The sequence below is a fragment of the Bacillus rossius genome, chromosome 1 (genome assembly GCF_032445375.1).
Source record: "Bacillus rossius redtenbacheri isolate Brsri chromosome 1, Brsri_v3, whole genome shotgun sequence".
Lineage (NCBI taxonomy): Eukaryota > Metazoa > Arthropoda > Insecta > Phasmatodea > Bacillidae > Bacillus > Bacillus rossius.
In genome coordinates, this window is record NC_086330.1 from 311,988,286 (window position 1) to 312,011,828 (window position 23,543).

At 36.1% G+C, this 23,543-nt stretch overlaps 1 protein-coding gene across 1 annotated transcript in view; it reads left to right on the top strand.

Moving 5' to 3' along the window:
• Positions 1-732: 732 nt before the first annotated feature.
• LOC134527910 (uncharacterized) overlaps positions 733-23,543 on the top strand; it is a 60,820-nt gene continuing 38,009 nt past the window's right edge. Inside the window, exons 1-4 of the mRNA XM_063360941.1 lie at positions 733-970; positions 5,145-5,246; positions 19,044-19,139; positions 22,760-22,883. Coding sequence (XP_063217011.1) covers positions 896-970; positions 5,145-5,246; positions 19,044-19,139; positions 22,760-22,883 — 397 coding nt within the window. The 5' untranslated portion in view covers positions 733-895. The remainder of the gene's footprint in view (positions 971-5,144; positions 5,247-19,043; positions 19,140-22,759; positions 22,884-23,543) is intronic.

Sequence of the window (23,543 nt, forward strand, 5' to 3'; positions counted from 1 at the left end):
CACTTATCGTTCGTAGATGGTCCGTTGCGGGCAACAAAGGAAAAATTCACGAGCGCGTCCTACCCTCGAAGATGGGCCACACACATGGGCCTTCAACTACTAAAGAAATAAGTGAAAACTTACGAAAGTGCACCAGCGAATAATGTATTTAAGCTAAGGGGTGAATTTGGCAAAAACCACATTGTGGTTGGGGGCCAACCATGGAGCCGATGCAAAAGGATTCGAAAGTACTTACTCTATTGCTACTAAAATGAACAAAGCGGTGACCCCGTGGTGCTCGCATGTTCCGGCCCCTGAGCTGGTCAGACGAATGGTGTGCCTCCATTGGCTTGGCATTGAGGCCTAATCACACAATGGATAATTTTAGGTTTCTTAAAAACTACAAAGCATGATTAAATTTGAATTAACAATAACTGATTAACAAGAATGAATTAAATTTTGATTACTACTTCCAGAGGATGGATATGTACGGTTCCATAGGAGAAACATGGCACACCACAGGCAGAGAACCTTCGTGATCCGACTATACATCTGTGTGCTTCGGACCATTTTAACTTAGCCGAATAAATAGTTTAGACGATATTATTTTTAATATAAGTCACAACTCGTGGAAAAGGCAAAGTTGTTGGAACATGCCTGGACACAACCAAAGAGTTAAGTTTCTGCCTATCTCAGATAGATGTTAAACGAAATTGGATTATCTATGTAACCGTGATTCTACTTTACTATTTTGTTATTGTTTATGTTTTTTTGAGAAGCGCGGACTTGAAATATATTTTTGTGATTTTTTTTATGCATCACATGCCTTAAATTTCTACGAATGACACTTGTATATAATGCGTGTTTTTAATTAAAGTGTAACTTTTTCTTTATAGGAAAGTTTTGTATTCACACAATGTTTTTTGATTGCACTCAAGCTTTAGACGACGATTTTGAAGATTTGCCTTGCAACGAAAATGATAAAACTTTGGTAAATCACTATAAAGTTTATCGGGTAGTTATGCAGGAGAGCCTTGTTTCTAAATGGAAATCAAAAGTAATCCAAATTTGCCTTTTTAGTTTTTATTTACATGTTTGCAAATCATTCTCTAAAATGGCTTTGTGACAATTGAGTTATTTAACGAGGGCAATTTTCTTGAGTTGCTGTTATGAATATATATAAAATTTAAACAATTATGTTAATTATTTTCTCTCATTTCATTTAGTAATAATATTAAATGGAAATGCGATAGTTCATGTAGTTTACCGTTTAGAATAGTTGGCTATGCTTTGTAAGCTACATTTAAAATTCTGTAAAATTGTTTGACTGGTTGGGTAGGTCAGTTTTTTTACTTTTAAAATACAATTAAATTGTCTCGGCAGTTTGTTATGTTAGCTTTGCTTCATTTAAAATATTGTAAAATTTTGTGAATGATTTTGTTAGGTTAGATTAGCGACATTAAAAATACTTAACTGCATTTTTGGGACAAGTAGTACTTAAAAACACCTTTTAGTTATTATATCTATTTTTTTATTGTTTTTATTGAAGTGCTTCTCTAGGAACTTACCAGTTTTTATATTAAAAATGTAGTTGTATGGTGGTGACATTGGATGGTTGTGTTGGAATAGCTTCATTAAAATTAGGGTGGGCGTTAGTTAGGTTAGTAGTACAGTGTGGACGGTTGGTTTTTTTTTTTAGTTTAGGCACATAAAAAATACTTAAAAATCATTTGAACGGTTGGTTGGAAGTCAGCAAAATTTCAGAATGCAAATGTGGATGTCTGCATGTTATCCTTGTACAGGGCCACCCCTTACTCGGACACTATCGTGTACAAGATGGACGCGTGAAGAACTCAAACTAAACCCTGAATGAGGGCGCTCACCATTGCAATGATCCATGACGTGGTCCGACACAGACGAGTAGCTTATCAGGTGCAGCACATGCTCGTCACATCATGATCACCACCTGCACTGACACCTGGTTAGATGTTGTACGCGCACTTACATCCACTCTTGGCCGGAAACAGGAAATGGCCGAAATGGATCAGGCCTATATCGGTGTTTCATATACTGAAACCCACAGTTGTAATAGTAAAACTACCTAGTGGCTGAGTCACTGGGACGTGATAAGGATAGAGCACGAAGACAGAGAGGAGCAGGTCGATGCGGCTGGAAGCGAACCAGCGACCCGCGCAGACATGGCGAAGGCATGTCAAGCAGATGTGGTAATGTCAACGCTGGCAAACGGCACAGAAACAGAGTTCTATGGTTTTGCTGAGGTGGAGGTGGGGGTCACCTGTTCGAATCCCGCTCGATGCACTACAGCCGAGATGCTTATTGATTGAGACGGACGAGGAAGACAAACCTTTCAGAGGCTTCGCAGAACTGACCGAGCTCAAGGCTACACTACTCGAGGCTGACAATCTAACTGAACCAATTGTCTGGGAACTTGAAGAGGAGGCAGAAGTGACTGAATCACTGGACAGCAAGTTTCCCTTGTGGCCTCTGGACTACTCATTAACCGACGCCACATTTTGCGCAGTAATTGTGGAACCCGCGTAGCGCACAGTAGAAGACCAGACAACAGACAGACAGAGGGAGGATGCATGGATGCTGGAGCGGAGGTTAAATTTTGTGACCATGGGGATAAGTGTGTGCGCCAAAATGTTGTATGGTGCAAAACTACTGGCGTGATGCTGAATAATCACTTCGCGAGACAAAGAAGTCGTTGAAGACAAAAGCCCGCAAGAACAACATGACTAGCCCGAGAGAAGTAAACATTGAATGTAGGAGAGCCAACCCGGAATGAACCCGCATATTTTTAAACTGTCCGCTGCACAATTGTAATCCTTGCCATGCCCACTGGAGTGTCAAAGGCAGGTGTTGATACATCGGACTACTTTAGGGTGTGGGAGTAAGGGGAGTTATTGACATTGACCTGGGCTACGCCCTTGTGCCCAATATGTTTCCACCTCCTTCTCCTTCTTCTGATACTCATCCTTTCCACTCTAATAGCATTATGAACATAGCCTGTGCCACGAGTGCAAAATCATGTGCCACTGGCCAGGAAGAGGGAGTGAGCAACTGCGTTTATACTCAGTGTCACGAATCCTTAAATAACCTTAAATGATATTGTAATTTGTTTGTTTTTAACCCCAGTGTTTTGTTTCTTTCCACAGTGCCCTAAAATATTTCCCGTTGCTATTATTTGTAATAAATGGTTTTGCAGTGAGGTCATATTCCGAAAATATCCGAATAGATGTATAAGGTTCCCAAAGGGGATAACATTTTGACATTTAATAAATAACTGGCATTATTATTAAGGTTTACTTTTAGACATTTGCACATTTATTAATTTTCCTGAATTTAGTATGTATTAATTCTCAGACGCAAGTAGCACAAATTCGAATACGTGTAACGGTAATCGCAAGGGGCACTAGTCAGTCGCTATTGTCCAGTATCCAGCCGAGTTCATCATCATCATCATCATCATCATCATCATCATCATCATCATCATCACTTGATGATACAACAGCGTGTGCATCAGGAGACTTCATTGTTTCCATCACTGATTTACTAATTCTGTTATTGTATTTAAACCATTTAAACTGTTCTCTTATTTATCTCTGTTGCCTGTCTCAGCCAGTGATCTGCTTTATTTAATTATTTATACTCCGTTAGGGTTGTTTAAAATCAGTGCTTGAGAGGTGTAGGCCATGAGGGTGATGGACTTCAAAGCAAAATGATTCATACTGCAAGGCTTTTATCTGTAAACTAAAGAACTACAAATGTCATGAAGTTAAGTAGGTAATAAATTGTGTTAACTGTGAGATGTTTCTTTATGGGTTTTGCGACCACATGTCCCTGATGACTGATGCTTTGAGATGTCTTGAGAGCCCACAGCGTAACAACTGCTGAGCCAAGTCAGGTCAGGAGGATTGAGGCAAACACCAAGGAGCAGAGTTTGAGTCTCGTCGCACACTGGCACTGTTGCGATCCTGCAGAGAGAGTTTTGCTGGGTTCATATGTTCTTCCACCTAATGGCACCTATTTACCATCCATTCTAATGTAGCACAAATGTGTAGAGCCTCCCTGACATTATAACTTATCCAGTGTCTTAGTGCATACGGTACATACATGAAAAAATGATTAAATGGATGCATTGAACTAAACTGCACTAAGCAGGTGTATTGGTGTGGCCTGTTTCTTTTGCATCTTCTGCAGAAAAAGGGGTAGAGGTTTTAGTGTGAAAAAGATTTGGGTTTAGAATATTTGAAAGATTAATGCACAGTATTACCACCCAAATGTCATGGATATACTTACTGCATAATGTGACAAAGTAAAAAAGCTGCAAAAACAGACTTATGTTGACTCGGTCAAATTGGTAATAACAATATTTTGGTATTGAGATTTAGTCAGAATAGCATCATATTTATTCCTAGTTCTGATTGAGATACTGACTTGGGCATTTTTTTTTAAGTATTCTTCTGCCCTTTGTAAGGCAGATGGTAAATTTTTGCCACTTTTTGCAGTAGGTCTATACCCGCAATATGTTTGAACTAATAAAATAAATTTTTCTTATTAATTTGTTGGTTAGTAACTGCAAAAATACTGGAAATTGTGTTTTAGGGTTTTTCTTTACACATGTTAATTTAATTGTGATAGTTACAATGTTTAAAAGATGTTCAACGTAAAATACATTAAAATATTTTAAAAAGTACTTTTGGTATTACCTATGTGAGAGGGACTTGTATTGGTGTTTCATCTATAAAATATACATCGGAGTTAGGTAACTGAGGCAAATTTTGAAATTCATAGGCCTAAAATCTGCCTAATTTTTCTGAAATTAAATAACTAGTAAATGTTTTCTTGAATTGAGCTTATGAAAAGATTAATTTTTCTGAAATAATCTACAACATTTTAAATTAGTTTTTAGATTGTAGATAAAATTAAATTGTAACTCTAGGCAAAATGTGTTACTAACTCGTTAGAGCACTTTACACTTACAAATTGTGAGTCGTATATACTTGCAGTTTGGTGTTATTTAAAAATGAAAATTTTGTGGTGAAACTATTGATATTCCAGCATCTTGACACTAATTTAAACTTGAATATTATGTTCCCAAAAATAATATACCTAGCTCCATAAAATTATATTGTTTACAGGTTGGTTGCTTGGTGGTCGGCGGGACGAGACATTTTATTTTCTCAGGCTCGAATATAGTTGGTCGGGATGCAGTGAGCTGCGACATTGTGCTGAACACAAATGTAAGTTTCTTTGAATTTTTTTTTCTTTCATGATTATGTTATGAGCTCTAGCCTTAGACCTGGACCTTTGGGGTCATTTCATGTCAAGTCACCTAATTAAAATACGCTATCCTGCTTCAATGTTACAGATTTTGTTAAAAAAAATTTATGCATACATATCTATAACATGAGTAACTGTGAATTATTTTAAAATTTTTAAATTAAAACTGGAAGAATGAGAAATTTTCGAAACTTTCAGTTTTTGAGCGAATAATGTTTTCCGACGATCTTCACCAGTACACTTAAATTACTATAAAACCCACTATTTTCATGCTATCTAGCTCATTTAAATTGCAAATAAATCTTATATTATTCCATACTTTGTATATGTGGACAGATAAGTAACAAATTCCATCACAAAAATTTTACACTGAGCATGGAATACAATTTTAAGCTATTTTGCACCTTTGCTTGCTCAATACCATAACTCAACAACCACATTGAGCACTAGCTTGAAAATTTATTTTTACATACACATTAGCATTAGGTAACTATATTTGAAAAATGAAATGGGTGTATTTTGTGTTTTTTAAATAATGTTTTTTTAATGTATCTTACCAAGGTAATACAGTATATGAAACACTATTGTGTTGCTTTAAAATACGTATGGCCCAAATTTTAAGATTTAAAACTTCCTTAATCTTGTAATGTACTATGTTTATCAGGAATATTTAATTTTATTTACAATATTAAATACAAGCAATTTATTATATTATTTTTTTATTTTTATCAAGCTATCCTTAGACTTTTAATTTCATTATGTTGATGCACATTTCATGCCTTTATACTTTTCCCTGTATGAAATGTATTAAGCTTTTATTCTTTTTATTTAACTAGCTAATGCACTATTATAAAGTATTTTTTAATCAACTTTGTGACTTACAATCTCATATGCAAATCAGTAAAACCTGGTTTATTCTAAAAAAATATAATTTTTTTTGAATGTATTGTAATGTTGGTCTAGCATTAATTTGTGAATGAGCTGCTACTACATCACAATTCAGTAATATGTGAGAGGGAATGATGTGTTTCTATACATTTGAGTCACCCAGTGATCCTTCACTTTTATCTCTAGCTGTGCTGGCTCTCTCCTGCTGGCTAAGCAGAAAACATATGATAACTTTGCTGATAAGTAAACTGCTGCCTTCTTGCCCAATACTAGCTAGTCTCTCACTGGCTTCTAATGTGAATACATTGTATGTCCAGAAGTTATGAGTTTCAGAGTCTTAACTGAGTATTTCAGTTTTCTAGTTGCTGTGCACAGTAGTTAAAAATAATGAACAAGTGATCAGTTGGCCTGCATCTCCAAGAAGACTGCTCACTTCACACAGAGTGTAAACAAAAATGTTTTATGTGCTTTTATGAATTTGGTGAAAGAGAACAGGAACTTTTAAGGTTAAGAACTAATTGTCACAATATTGAAAACATATGTTACCAACATAGGTGTACATTTCTTACAACATTTGAAGATCGCCAGAGAATTTGTTGTGACCCATTTAAAAAACACAAAAAAAATGTTAGAAACGGTCTCAAGGGTGTTTCAGTTTCATTTTCAAAAAAATATCAGACCACGGTGAAACTTTTACCAGGCATCAAACTTTGTATAACCTGTAGATAATTAGTAGTGTCTGCGACTAGCAACAGTGATAAAAGTGTTTCAGACAGTGACTATGAACCAGATACCCCTTCTCAGGTCCTGGAAAATTGGAATGAAAGTTGTAAACTAATTGGTTCTTCTCCAGTAAAAGTTACTAAAAGGAAGCAGGAGGAAAGAAGTGCATACTTGAAAAGTAAGGCTCAGCGTTTATCAGCTAGTTTTACAGAAATAGCAAGTAAAGCTTTTCCCATTGAAGACTCTGTAAACACTGCCAGTGATTCAAGCATACAATGTAGTGATTACAGTTGCCTCATGGATAGATTAAGAGAAAAATTTAAAACAAGTGAAATTATTGAAAAACTTCAAATACTGACGCTTGTAGCGCAATCTTGGAGTATTCAACAAACTGTTCATTTTTTTGACACAACTGAATATATGGTAAAAAGGCTAGAAATGTTCTAGATAATTATGGAGTTTTAGGTAGTATAGACAAAAGGAAAGGTCATCGTCTAAGTGAAAAGTTAGTAAAGAAGGTGAAAGATTTATACTATGACGATGAGATAAGTAGAGTTTCTTCCAACACAAAAGACTGTGTCTGTACCAAGTGAACACGGAAAAAGAGAATTGAAAACAAAAAGGCTAATTTTGCATAATTTAAAAGATGTTTATTTGTCTTTTAAAGAACAAAACCCTAATGATAAAATAGGTTTTACTAAGTTTTGTGAATTGCGCCCAAAATAATGTGTAACTGTAAGCAGTCGTGGTATTCATTCAGTGTGCGTGTGTACCTATCACCAAAATGTGAAATTAATGATGCAGAGTACTATTCATTTAAACATACGATATCAAGAGCTCCTGCATAAATTGGTATGTGACCTTCATTCAGAAGAATGCATGCTTCACACATTTCCTAATTGTCCAAATGTGTCAGTACTTCGTGAGTACCTTATTCAATTAGAAATTTTTGAAATAAAAGACATTACTGTTTTCAAACAATGGATTCACACTGACCGTGAATCGCTTGAAACACTGACAAAGTCTGCTGATGATTTTTTTGATCTGCTAATAGATAAATTGGTGGTTTTGACTAACATCATTTCACAGTCAAGTCGCAAAGTCGGTACCTAAAGCAAATAAAAATTAAATTAGATAGAAACTCTTGCCTCATTATAGCTGATTTTGCAGAAAATTACACCTGTATTTTGCAAGATGCTGCACAAGGTTTCCATTGGCAAAACATTCAAGTTACCTTACATACATTTGTTGTTTATTATACTGATAGTGATGATGTCTTGAAGTCAAAATCATTCTGCTTCATAAGTGACTGCCTTAAGCATGACACCACATCATTTTTCACTTTCCAAAAGTCATTACAGCACTTACGAAGAGAACTACCACATTTGAGTCATGTATTTTACTTCAGTGATGGTAGTGCTGTACAGTACAAAAACTATAATAATTTTATTAACTTGTGTTTCCATCAAGAAGACCATGGTCTATCTGCTGAGTGGAGCTACTTTGCCACCAGCCATGGCAAAAATGCATGTGATGGAGTGGGTGGTACAATCAAACGACTGGCTACAAGAGCCAGTCTTCAGAGAACTGTTGACAGACAAATATTAAACTCTGAGGATTTATTCAAATTTGCTAAAGAAAATATAAAATGAATTGAAGTTTTTTACACATCTGTGGTTGAAATAGAGTATAATGAGAAATTTCTTATTGAACAATATGCAAATGCAACATCCATTACAGGCACTAGAGAAAATCATTACTTCAAACCTAATGATGAAAAAACTTTGATTGTTAAACGAGTTTCTGTTTCTGAAAAATCTTTTACAGCAGTAGTTGGTGTACAAAAACATGCAGAAGTGATGAATATTCTTCCAGAGAAATATTTTGCGGTTAAATATGAACAAAAGTGGTGGGTAGGTAAAATACTTGAAGTGTCAGATGTTGAAAGAGATGCTAAAGTTCAGTTCATGCATCCTTGCGGTCCTTCGTCAACATTTTACTGGCCATTTAAGGATGACTGCTGCTGGGTGCCTTATGAAAACTGCATTAAAGAAGTTCAAGTTCCTTCAACATCATCATCATCAGGCAGGACATATGCACTACAACCCGATGAACAGAAAATTATTGAAGAATTGGCATACAATATGACAGAGTAGTGAGATGTGAATATAGTCTATAAACACTAAGTAACATTATCTGGACCCAGTACGAAGTTATTTTGGTAAGTTTCTTTGCCAAAAAAAGCGAGATTTGTATTTAGCATATTATTTGGTAAACCCAATTTAAATCTAATTTTTTTAATTTTTTTATGTGGCAATTACTTTGGATTTGGGCATTATTACATACCTCAGTAATAAAAATTTAATAATTTAAAAACCACAAAAAACACCCTTTTCATTTTTAAAATATAGTTACCTAATGCTAATGTGTATGTAAAAATAAATTTTCAAGCTAGTGCTCATTGTGGTTGTTGAGTTATGGTATTGAGCGCGAGCAAAGATGCAAAATAGCTTAGAATTGTATTCCATGCTCAGTGTAAAATTTTTGTGATGGAATTTGTTACTTCTCTGTCTACATCTACAAAGTATGGAATATTAGCTTTTATTTGCAATTTAAATGAGCTAGATAGCATGAAAATTGTGGGTTTTATAGTCATTTAAGTGTACTGGTAAAGATCGTCTGAGAACATTATTCGCTCAAAAACTGAAAGTTTCGAAAATTTCTCATTCTTCCAGTTTTAATTTAAAAATTCTAAAATAATTCACAGTTACTCATGTTATAAGTATGTATGCATAAAAAAATTTGAACAAAATCTGTAACCTTGGAGCACATGGCTCTAGGTGATTTGACATGAAATGACCCTTTTTGAAAAGATTTATTAATGTATGTGGTTCAGTTAATTAATTATTATTAAATTTATTTTCCTTTAGTGCTTACATTGTTGTTATGGGACTTAGTCCAAATAAATTTCTTCACTAGGACATATAAAGTAATATTCAAAATGATTCAGGAAATATTTTACGTAGAAAAAAATTATTTTTAAAGAGAAATAGTGTAAGGAATCAGACCTCCTGGCTAGCTTAATGTCAGACTCTTATATGTGTACACACTTAAATGCTGTTCATTTTCATTAACTGTTACTAGAGATAATTTTAAATAAAATAAAGTCTCTCAAAAAATTAAAGGATTTTTACAGTTTTTATTCTTCCGTACCGAAAATTCACAGAGTACAATGGCGGCCATCTGTCAACCAAGAGAACTTTACATGATTGAATTAAAAAAAAAAAAAAAAAACCTCACAGAAAAAAAACATCTTCACTTGCTCCAGCAAAATTGTTCATCACCACCGTATGTTTGTTGGGCCCACAGACAGAGCAGAGACTCCTTAACAGGATTGTGACATCACCCATGCTGCCCTATTATAAACCTTCTAAATTCCAACAGACCTAGTCTGCTCTGAGCGTTGAACACGCTTACACGAAGAATGGGCAGGCCTCCAGGTTAAATAGTAAAGCGTTTTTGAACATTTATTTCAGTAGCAGAAGTGAATGGCTAGTAATGGCAAGCAATGAAGTCCCCGGGATGTGGATGCTTCCTACCTCGAGCGGTGATGGTTGTAGACTGGGGCAGATATAAGAAAATGGTCACTGACCAGAATTATTCCCACCTCGTTGACTTTTATAAGATACTGGATCTGTGGTGCTTCCGTTACGAAACTTATACATAATAAACCTTTAAATAATTTAAAAAAATTAAGTTATGTTATGTTAAAACACCCTTTACAATGACTATATTTAAATATATAAAGTTTGGTATTGTCGCTCAGAGGTGTATTCCGGAATGTCAGAGTCCATCTGAAGACAATAGAATTAATAAAGTTATTTAATAAAAGTATGTTAGTCATAACTGAAAAGAAACAAAGCCCTCTGGGAGTAAACGGGAACAAATTACAATGTTATATTTTAATCTATTTATGGGAACATAACACTGTTTTTAAAGTTTTAAAATCAATCACTCTCACCATCTTCCAGGCCAGTGGCGCGCTATTTAAACACTGGCACACGTCACATTGCACATGCAGACACAGAGAGAGCAGGGGAGGTTATGGGTAAGGACAAGGAAGTAAAGTGGCTAAAGTGGAAATAGCCCTGGTTGATGTCAGTTCAAACTCAACCTCACTGTTTCAGTATCCAGTCTGCAATTGGAAAGATATGTTTTGCTGGGTGCCTTCTTATATGTGATGAAAAATAATAGTTTTTAGTAAAATATTTCCTGACAGTAAATATTTTGTTGTGTGTATAAAAGTTAGGGGAGTTACTATGTATTATTATCAGGGTTTCTGCAGTCAGGGAAAATCTGGAAAAAACAGGGAAATTTAAATGTTAGTTAACAAACTGTAATCTTATAATACTAGCTTGTTTATTTTTCTTAAAACCATGCTGTACTTTAATCACAAATTCATGTGAAAACCTAGTATTATTTACTAAACATGAAACAAATTACTAACAAATTAACTGTGTTCTGATGTAATAATTTGAAGCTCAATAAATGTCAACAGTCATTTACCTGGTTACATACTGGTCAATAATGTATTTTTTTCAAAGTTTGATCAAATATATCTAGTGGTTTAATATTACAAACTGGCAGTATTGGTTGCATAGCAGTGACGGAAATGAAGACTGTGCAAACTGTGAAGGGGGAAATTGATTTTATGGTCAATTTGACATATTACGTGTTGTCGAAACATGATTTGATACATATTTTATTATAATATTTTTATGTAATCCTGTGAAATTGATTAATGAGACAGGAAAAAAGAGAAATCTGATGGAAAATGTCTAGAGCAGGTCTTCTCAATTGGTGGCCCTCAGACAAATTGCTGCTGGTCTGTCATTAAATGATAAAGTGAGTACAGTAGTTAAAAAAAATCACTTAAATATCAATTGAATCAAATCTTTATTTACTGGTGTGCATTAACCGGCTTATTTGCATTCAATAAATACTTTGTTTATTAACGTGAAAGCATAATGAACATGTGCTTGTAAACGTGATTGTGTGCCTTTGTGAGCAGCGCTTGAAACAGCAGTCCTGTTATCGTCACATGTGGAAATGGTAATTGGCTTGGCCTTTTTTTTACTTTTGGTTCCCAGAATCTTAAGTAATCGTAAAATTAATGCAAGTGGCCCGAAAGTAAATTTAATTGAGAGGGCCTGGTCTAGAGTAAGTGTGTGGGAATCTTGGTTATTACCTTAGAAGTAAGATAAATTTATTGTGTTGTTTAGATAATATTTTTTCATGAACTCTAGTTGTACATGCCCAGTTTAAAACATTTAAATACAGTGAACTCTCCATATAGCGATTCTCCCTATAACGATACTTTCTCTATAACGATTGATATTGACATTAACGTTTGGTCTACCATAAGAACAACATATTTTTTCTCTCTAAATAACGATATCGTTCACTCTCTATAACGATGTATTTACTTAGAACACTAATCAAAATACAGTAAAACATTACAATAAAACCAAATTTCCAGTCGTACCACTTGACGAGCGATCGCCAGTTGGACTCAAGGTCAATGCCCGTAACCGGTTATTTCCAGTGTTTAGGCATGGGGGTGGTCGAGTCCACTAGTCGGCACGGGGGTGGGAGGTCAGTGGCGGGCGAGGGGGTGGTCGAGTCCACTAATCGGCACGGGGGTGGCAGTTCAGTGGTGGGGAAGTTGAGCGCGCGCCAAGCAGCTCAGTCAGTTTACTCAGTTAGCCACGTCACGCCTGGCTGTTCATATCGGAGCTGTTTTTGTACACCTTACTGCACCGTGTAAGTTAATGAGTGTTTTATCAGTTTTATTCTAACCATTATGCTACCAAGAAAGCGGAAAGTGCTCACCGTGGATGAAAAAGTGTCATTAGTTAAAGCAGTTGAAAATGGTGAAAAACAAACTGATGTTGTGCGGCGAATGGGGCTTTCCCAATCGACTGTGGCTACCATTTGGAAGGATAGGCGCAAGTGGCTTGACGCAGATGTGCATGGGGATAAAAAGAAAATGCGAAAACCTCAGTATGAAGACTTAGATCGTGCTATTCTGCAGTGGTTTCAACAGCAACGCATAAATAACATACCGCTCTCTGGACCTTTGATAAAAATGAAAGCTGAGTTTTATGCAACAGAGCTTGGCATTCCTGATTTTAAGGCTTCTGAAGGTTGGCTGAGCAAGTGGAAGCAGCGCCACAACATTAATTATGGACAGATCAACGGGGAGGCTCGTGACGTCTATAGGAACACTACAGATGGCTGGCTAGAAAAGGTATGGCCTGATCTTAAGGCTCGTTATTCAGCCGAAAACATTTTTAATGCTGATGAGACGGGTCTATTTTACAAGTTGACACCAAACAAAACTTTAAAATTCAAATCAGAAAAGTGTATTGGAGGAAAGTTGTCAAAAGAAAGAATTACAGTTTTGGTAGCGGCCAATATGACAGGATCGGTAAAGAGAAAACTTTTGGTGATTGGCAAATCTAGAAACCCGCGTTGTTTAAAAAACATCAAGCGTCTGCCTGTCACCTACAAGTCAAACAAAAGTGCTTGGATGACATCTCAAATTTTTGAAGAGGAGTTGAGAAAATGGGATTCTGAGTTGAAGGGGAACAAAATCTTGCTTTTGGTGGACAACTGCCCTGCACATCCAATGATTGAAAACCTCGAAAACATAGAACTCTGCTTCTTACCTGCCAACACCACAAGTGTCCTTCAGCCCATGGACCAAAGTGTTATCAAAAGTTTGAAAAGTCATTATAGGCGCAGGCTTTTAATGGAACTCGTCGAGTCTAATGGGAATTTCAAACCTACGATCCTAGACGCCATACAAATGGTCAGTAGGGCATGGGCAGAGGTAACGGATAAGACCATAAGACATTCCTTCAAGCATGCAGGATGGCTGAAAGATCCCGAGCCAGCAGATGATGAAGATGACTTGCCTTTGGCCGTTTGGGTTCAGCAGCTGGAGCTTCCTACAACATTTTCAGAAGAGGAGCTTCTGGATTTTGAAAACATCGATGGGCAAGTGGCTACAGCAGCGGGTGTTACAGACGAAGACATCCTGAATTCTGTTCGTGTTGATGAAGATAGTGATCAGGAAAACATTGATCCAGAGGAGGAGCCTGAACCAGAACCGGTCCCAACTCCAAAAGAGGCATTGGAGGCTGCTAAAGTACTGAGAAGATTCTTTACTCACCAAGATGATCCTGTGGCTACGGAAGATGTCGGTCGTTTAGAAGATAAAGTGAGGTCATTGCTGTGGAAAACTAAAAAAAGGCAAACGACGCTAAAAGACTTCTTCCAATAAACTGTATGAACTGTATGTCTTGTTGTGTTATGTATGTACGTATTTTGACATTCTAAATACAGAGTACTACATATGTACTAATGATTGTATACACTGTATCATTGTATCATTTCATATACATACATATGTAATTTACTACTACATATGTACATATGTGTGTTTGTGGACAATGCAAATATAGTACTGTATATTGTATTTATACTGTTTAATATGGTGTTTTATTTCAGCACACTACTCCATCCAAGATTTAAAAATAGGTTTCTCTCTGTATAACAATCTTTCTCTATAACGATGAAAATCGCTGGTCCCTTGGATATCGTTATAGGGAGAGTCCACTGTAATCTAAAAAATGACAAAACAAAAAATTACAAATTACACTGAAAAAATAAAGTGAACAGTTTTTAACACAATGGAAAATGTGCCAAATCTCATAGAAAAAAACTAATTTTTACATAAAACATAAATTTTTAATGTATAAATGCCATAATAATATTATGTTTCATAAATCAACATTTAAATTGGTTGCCACAAGGTATGTAGACAACCTTAATCCATGATGGTAGTACAATGTAGAACAGTCATCGAACATACAACACAAAATGGTTCTGTAATTTACAATGGTTATGGGCTTTGGGCTTTAGGGTGACAATTTACATTAGGGCCTATTTCAGATAATGATTTATTTAACCTGCGCGAAAATTAGGGATAGCTTGAATCATTGTGAGTAAATTGTCAGCTAATCACTGACTGGTATTTCATTGCACAGAAAGCATGTATAGACTTGTTTGATTCATAAATATCGCAGGCTTTTGCGGCCATTGTCTGAAGATGCTTGGCTTCTAGGTTGTAGCTGTGTGGGCAGCGATGTTGCAGATGCCATCATCAGGGAGCCATTATCTACTGAGGTTATTGCAAGTTCTCCTGCCTTTTAATACACTTGCCTGAGAGGGGAGTGTTTCCCGATTGGCTGCAGCTGTGATCCAATCAGAGCCTTCCTTTCTTCTGGTTGGTCTGTTTTTTGGAAGGCTCTGATTTTCCCACAGCTGCAGCCAATTGGGAAACACTCTCAGGCGAGAGTAATGAAAAGGCAGAAGAACTTGTAATAACCTCAGTATATAACTGCTCCCTGATGATGGCGACTGCAATGTTGACCGAAATGTTGGTGATATCTTTGCTTTTGACGCAGCTACAACCCAGAAGCCAAGCAACTTGTTTGATTCATGTTCTTGCAAGAGCTTTCCACATATCCAATCCATTGTTGCCAATCATACAGATTAGTGACATGGCTACGAATGAATGGAAATTCCCATAGTTCCTAAATATTAGCTACAGTTTATTATTTATGGTAAATGTTTTGGTTCTGCTTCACTGTTTAAATAATTGCTCTAAATAAAATGCAGATTTATTTGGTTTTTGTATGTTTCGTTCTTGAATGCTTTAAGCAAGTTGTGGTTATGTTGTGTGTTGGAAATAAAAAGAGATAAAGTAAAAGTGACTTTTTTTTTGGAACCACAGGTTTTTCTCTAGCTTTTAAATATCTGCAATTTACTGACATACCTACTAGTTGTGTATAAAATTGAAATTTTAACTAAAGTTTATCCTAAAACAACTACAGAAAGAGTTTATTAATGTACAGACTCAGAAACCAAAAAAGCAAACAAGAATTTATTTGTGAAATTATAAAACTATGGATTTTTATTTTTTTGGCATACTTAACTACAATTATTTTGAGTGTGAATTAAAATAAATGTATTAATTTTAGCATGTAACACCTTAATACTTTCGGGGCTATACTGTTTTGTTTTATGTTTAACTATGTATTAGTATCATGTAGCTGTAGGTTTTGAAATTTAGTGTTTATTAATGTGTAAAACAAGAATTATAATCCATTATTACTTGTACTTAACCTTAAAGTTTCAGGATTTACAGCTTATAGTATTACAAAAAATATATATTTATTCTGAATTAAAAAAAATACAGTTTATCATCAAATTTATATTAAATGGTAAAAGAAAAATCCCACCAGTAATAGCAAGTAGCATACCAGAATAAATCTTACGAAATTCTCTTGGAAACTAAGGGCCCTAAAAACTCTCTAGTCCTGATACAGTATTTCTCTAAAGTTTGCTAGTGGTTTTGAAAATGTATTGTGAGAGAACTAATTGTGTTAGCTACATGCTGTTTGAAGGAAATTGAAGTAAAACTCTGGAAGTAGGTTTTTTTTACCAAACAGATGGCAAAGTTGCAGTCTTAATTTGTTTCATTTAATTGTTTGTGAAAGTCACTATTCAAGAGCGTGCACATTGTATGATGTGGCTTTCTGAAACAAAATCAGTCACCCATACCCAAAGAATTTACAGCATACAGTTTAGTAAGCAATCTCATTGTGACCATGCATTAACAGACTAGCTACAACGTTTCCTAGAAACTTGTAGTCAAACATGATTGCATAGAAGTGGCAACCCAGGTGTTGGTGATGAATGTTTTGAAAGAATCTATGAGACATTTACACATATTCCTGCAAAATCCAAACCCAGAGCTTTACGAGAACTGGCAATTTCATGTTAAGGTTATGTGCTTACAAGGTTCAGTTAGTGCAACAATTGAAGCCCGGTGAGTACATTGCTCGTCAACAATTTGCACAGAAATTCTGAGACTTTGATGAAGAGTTCTTGAAAAAATTCATTTTCACAGATGAGGCACAATTTAATTTATCGGGTAAAGTCCACAGGCATAATGTACGCATGTGGGGCACCAAAAGCCCACAAGTGTTTAAGGAGCAGGAATGAGATAGTCTGAAAATGAATATGTGTTTTGGGGTTATCCATAACTAGGTTATTGGACCCTCTTTTTTTTTCAAGAGTAGTCAGTGAACATAAAAAAAAACTATTTAGACATGCTGCAACTTTATGCTGTACTGCAAATTCATCACTTTCAGCCTAACATTCTGCAACAAGATGGTGACCCACCCCACTTGGATCTTCAGGTACTCATGTTCCTAGACTGAACATTTCCAGAAAGATGGATTGGCAGAGATGTTTCCATACCTTAGCCTCCATGTTTGCCTATTATCACACCTTTGGATATTTTCTTCTGGGGTTTTGTCAAGAGCAGTGTGTTCCAAACACTGATGAATGGACTTGATGCCCTGAAGACCTGTTTCAGGAATGTGATCTCAAATATTCAAGCAAACATGCTCTGCAGAAAATAGAAAGAGCTAGAATATCATCTGGACGTTCTCTGTGGTACTATGGTGGTGGCGTACATCGTGGTCTGCTAATAGAGTTAAAAAAAACTTCCAAAGTTTTACTTTGATCTACCAAAGATCGCATACTTCAAGCTACAATTTTTAAAAAAACTCTAGCAGACATTGGAGACACACTATATGATTAGAGACATTAAAATAAGAAATTTATGCAAATAATTTTTTTTTGGAAACCTTAAAAATTGATTACTCCCTTAAAGTTTCATTGAAATCTGAAATCCTAAAATGAAAATAAGTAACCACTTATAAACAAGGTTATGCAGAGCATTAGTGCACTGTGTTAGTAATACTTTAAGAAAGTGTAACAAATTGACTGTTGTGATGTAAGCTTACCAGACCAAAAACTAGTCACCCCTAGAGAAATCATTACAAGCATAATTTCATACCGTATAACTCCGTCCCTGGACTTGATGACCGCCTGGATTCGGTTATGAAGTGAGTTCACAAGGTTGTGCAGGTACTTCGCATCAAGATTAAGCCACTCGCTGAGGATTTGATCATGCAATTCCACCAAATTGCAGGGATGCTGATGTCAGCATTTTACCTGCTGTTCTAACATATCCCACAGATTCTTAATGCGGGTCAAGTCAGGTGATATTGCAGGCCAATCGAGATGTAATAAAGTGGCGGAGAGTTCATAAAACCAGTCACATATGCGTCCAGCCCGATGAACTTTGCTGTTGTCATCTTGAAAAATCGGGTTATACTCATGCAGATGTTGACTGAAAGGCAGCACCTGAACATCCAGAATGTTTAAATTAACATACTGGTTCATGTTAGTGGTTACCACAGTGAACAGACCCAATTCATGATATGAAGAACACCCCCAAAATATCACGGACCCACCTCTGGCTTGAACCTGACCTTGCACACATCCAGGATGAAATGCTTCATTTGGTCTTCGGTGCACTCTACAATGTGAATCATAATACAGGCTCATTACGTTTCGCCATTCACTACTGTCCACGTTTGATGATTTCTAGCCCATTGGAGATGCGCAGCTTTATGTGCCTATGTGAGCAAGGGCCTCTTGCAAGGTGACCGACTCGAAATGTCCCATCGTAATGTTCGCTAATAGGTTGGGATGTACCTTCATTTACTGACTGCAGCAATTCCTGTTGGGTTTGGAAGCGATTTTGATTCACAAGCCGTGAAATGCGTCTCCAGTCCCGCTGTCAGGATCTTTTTCTGACCACAATTCTAATATTGTGTTTGATGGCCACGTGTAGTACACTACTGCTTGTTGACACGTTGAACAGTCCACTGCGAAACACCAACAAATCCATCAACTTCACTCATATCTACCCATGTTGATGTACATTATTTGTTTGAAACATCAATGTCTCATTGATTGCTATTGACTTATGCTTATGTAGAGGCAGTGCGCTTGTGGTTGAGCATGAGACTCGTTTACTGCTTCATCTGTACAGGCTTTACTTCCATCTGTGTATGCTCACTAGGGTGACTAATTTTTTGTCGATTGAGCTTATGATGTTAGATGTGTGTACGTGTGTTTGTGATGTGTGTGTACAGGTGCTGTCAAAACAACATGCAACCATTGAAGTAAAGAACAAGGATACTCATCTTATCTATGATATGGGGAGCCTCAACAGGACCCGCATGGAGAAGGTAGGGCACCATCTATTCTGTGTGTAGCCAAGGTGTATCACGTCAAACCAGTAGTTGTTGATATAACAAGGTCTTAACTGCACGGTCAAGGCCAGAGGTACGTGCTTATAGTTGGCAACACTTGACATAGAACTTTTCGTTATTGATGTTGAAAGCTGGCCACATACTTGGGTCACTGGTCAGCAAAATACAGAAACAGAATTGAAAGGACTGCAAATAAATGTGATGCAAACTTGATGATTATGAAATAAAATGCTTATGGGTAAACATACTGCTTGTAAGAATTTTGATTGTGAAAGAAATTTTAGTTCATCCATGTTTAACAGGGTGTCTACATGTCATTAAAGCGCAGCACAGCACAATTCCTGTGACAGTAGAGTTATTTTATATATCTGTGCGTGCGTGCGTGCGTGCGTGCGTGGGTGTGTGTGTGTGTGGTCATTCCCATTCCTGAATGGCAGCATACTAAAATAATTAGACAAAAAACTAATACACTCCTAACCTTGGGGTAAACTGTGGATAGTTATAGCAATCCAGACCTCCGGCTAGCTTTACTGGGTCCAACTGTTAGAAACATACATAGACACTTGAAAAATTTGCTGGTTCAAAAATACTGTCCAAATTAATTAAAATTGTTGTTCTAAATGATTTGTGATGTTAGTAGAGTCTCATGGACACCTTATTGATTTTAATTGCATTTTATTTTTCCTTACTAAAATCCACAGTTCACAATGGATACCATCTTCTGACCACATAAAACATGTACGTGATGAAAATACAAACAGGTCGCACTAAACCACTTCATTGGTTCAAAACTAAATTTTACTGTGTGTTGGTACCGAAATTAAAAAAACTGTTCATAAGGAAATCCCATGGTTGCTCAGAACTTACGGCACACACTGAAGGTCTCCGTTGCGAGCTGCTACCGACAACTGTGACCAAAATTTATATTTAAAAGATCCAAAACTGAAAAAAAGATTAATTATACTCGGTGTAGCCCCAATCACTGTCATTAAACTCTCTGCCTTTACTTTATTTGGTTTATTTTAAGCCATCACCCAACCTGTGCCCTCTCTGTACCTTGACCAGACCTTGACTAACAGTGGGAAATTAATGTGTACACCTCCTTCCTCACTGGAAGGAGTTCAAGTCTTCAGCCAATGCCAATCACAGATCACTTTACAAACATGCACAAAGAAACAACACTTTTTAATTGTGAAAACGGACCATGCAACTTCGCCCACAAGACTCATCACATGATTATTTCTCCCATGCTCAAGCAATGCCTTTCAACTGATAAAATGGTTGTATCAGCCCAATTATTCTAAACCTTCTAGAACAATCCTGTTTCCACGCATTTACAAATAAAAGAAATATAGCAAAAATATTTTAAAAAATGTGAAAGCACACAAAAACTTAATTAAGCGAGCAAAAACTAGGCAATTGGTTTTGAGTTTTCTCTACTGAATGGCAAACTTGTTAAGCATAGTTCAGTATCTCACTTCCACACACATCTACTAACATTGTTATCTACTTGCAGGAATAATTACATAAAACAACTTGGGCTCACTAAGCCTCTGCTACTTTGGTAATGTCTATAAGTTACGATAACCGGTGCTAGTCCTGATAAGGGGTATTGCTGGTGCGACAGTCCCTCGCCATTATTGAGTTACACACTTGCTGGGATCATGGTAATAATTATATTACCATGTAATGACTGTAGACTTCCTCGCCTCGGTTTCCTTGTCGACATCTGCTACTCACAATACTCGTCGGCAACCATTGTCTCCTGATGGCTTTGCACAGTGCCATTTTACTTTGCACTTGCCCAGCTCAGTATTGGCACGGACCCTGCAATATTCCTTTTTGAGAAATGGATTTCCTTCTATACACTATTTAGTTTTCCAATCCGCGACACTATTGCAAATTTGGTTTCCAGGTAGCTGCACTTATAGCCGTACCCTTCTGCCCTATCAATCCAGTCTCCTCCAGTCTACGGACAAGTGTCTTGCCCCACAGCCAAGACACAACACACACTCCCGCTCCCGACTGCTGACCACCTGGCTGCTCGCTACGTCACACACCATAGAACTTATAGATTGCAGAGTTCACTCCAACATGTCCATTGGGCCCCATTCTCAGCTAGTCAGTCAGTTGCATGTGCCTTGTTCCATGGCCAAGAGTGAACATGAATGTGTTCTTTGAACTAAGAAACAGCAGCATCTGGGGTTTCTCAGTTTTGAATGCAACACACTGACAGGTACTAAGAAAGAAGAAAGCTGGTGCGGTGGTAACACTGAAATCACGTTCCAGGGGACCTAGTGTGAATTGTTGCCTGGCCTTTCCTGATTTTAGTTTCCAGTGGTTTTCCAGAATTATTCCAGAAAATTGCTGGAATTGTTTCTTTAGGTGGCACCAGGCGATCAATTCCTTGGCAGTTTTCAACCTATTTTCTACTAGCATACCTGCTTCCATGTTGGGTAAAAGTTTTAATATCTAACTTGATATATTATCTTTTGCTTTTCTGCTAAAACCGCAAACTCAGCTGTTTAGATGGCAGGTAGGTATACGAGTGGCAACAACATACACTTGTTTTTCTGAACTGTAGAGGATGTATTGGCTCAGTATGTTTGCAGTTTAGATTTTTTATTGATGTGTTTCTGTCATGAAATAAAGTCTTGAATATAACAATATTTTAATGAAGTGACATTGATCTAACAAACATCTGATACCATAATGTACATCTCTCCGTGCATGATTTTTATATTTTCATGTAATATATTGTGTTTGGAAGTCAATATTAAAAAGGAAGGAATGAAGTAATAAGTCATTACTTTTTTATTTGCTACCCTATAAAAAACAGTGATTACGTAAATCTTTGTGTATTTAAGTCACAGTGTGCTACTTAGCATGAACAATTTTAGTCACCCTTATGTACACGTAGTTTAATCTAGTGATTGGCTTCTATACATGCTGCTAGGTCACATGAGTTTTCATTAGTTCTTCCTGGAATCAGCTACTATTTTTTGTTTAATTGGCTATATTTTATAATTTTTATGTGAAGTAGTGGTAAATTAAAAAAAAGTATACAGAAAGAATAATCCTAAGTAAAGTTTTCAAAAGTGTTCATTTTGCAGTGGAATCCTTTAAATTCATTAATGAAGAGCCCAATGAATTTCAACTTAATATTAGATAAAACTTTACTTCAGGTTAAATTGTTGGTATTAAAAATAATATTAGGGGCCCAAATGATAGTAACTAAAATTAAAAAGGAAAATTATATGGAAGAGAATGTTGTTTTGATAATGTTCCATTGCAATGCACATCTTCAGCTGTTTGAATTAGCCATGTTGCTGATAATGTCCAGTCCACCACAGAGTGTGTATTAGACATGTTGCTGATAATGTTCAGTCCACGACAGTGTGTGCAGTTCATGGATGTCTCACTCAGTAGGTACAGTATTCAATCATCTCAATCGAAGTGAACAAACCCATGGCAAAAAAAGCTCTTGAGTAACACATTAATTAAGCTTTTTGAAATTGGATAATTCAAAATAACTGGAAGATAATTGTATTACAAATTTGTTTTCAATACATTTAATCAGCAATTCCTTTTCACAGATGGTTTTGGAGCCTCAAGTGCGTTATAATCTTGACACTGGGACAAATCTTTATTTTGGTAATGTTCATGGACAGTATTTAAAAATTGATGTCAAAGATTCAACAATGGATACAACAGTGTGTGGTGAGTACAGTTTGCTGTTATTATGGTTAGTTGGAGTAAAAAAATAATTTGTATTTGTTTATATATAATAGATAACTTTAGTCAACCTCAGATTTATGTTAAAATATCTTTGGCTATCCTGTAGTTTGACATACAAGCTGCATAAAGTTTTCCATTAATAGCACAGTTATTTACTAATATATTTAAGCTAGTCTGTAAATTTTTTAATTCTGTAAATGGGCCATTCCATTGTTATTGGGTATGACAACTTTTATAGTATAAATTAACCCAGAATATTTTATATATATAAGTTTTATTTTAAGCATTTAATAAACATTTCAAAATACTATATTTTTTATCAGCTATTACTGCTTTAAACGACCGAGTTATGGGCGTGACACTTTTAGTACTTACGAGTACTTACACTTATGCAGTTTTTGAAAGATTCATCAAACTCTGTGAATTCATTGTGTTTTGCATTTTCATTTATTTTCCATCACTAAATTTATGTACTATGTAGTGTACGAATTTCTAAAAAAAATATATTTTTTATTAGTTTCATGCCACTTTTCGATGTCATGGATGTGACAGAGGTTTTTAATGGGTTTGACCAGTGCCATCAGCATACAATGTAGAAAGACTGGTTTATTTTTGATTTCCTCGTAGGCTTCTCCCACTATC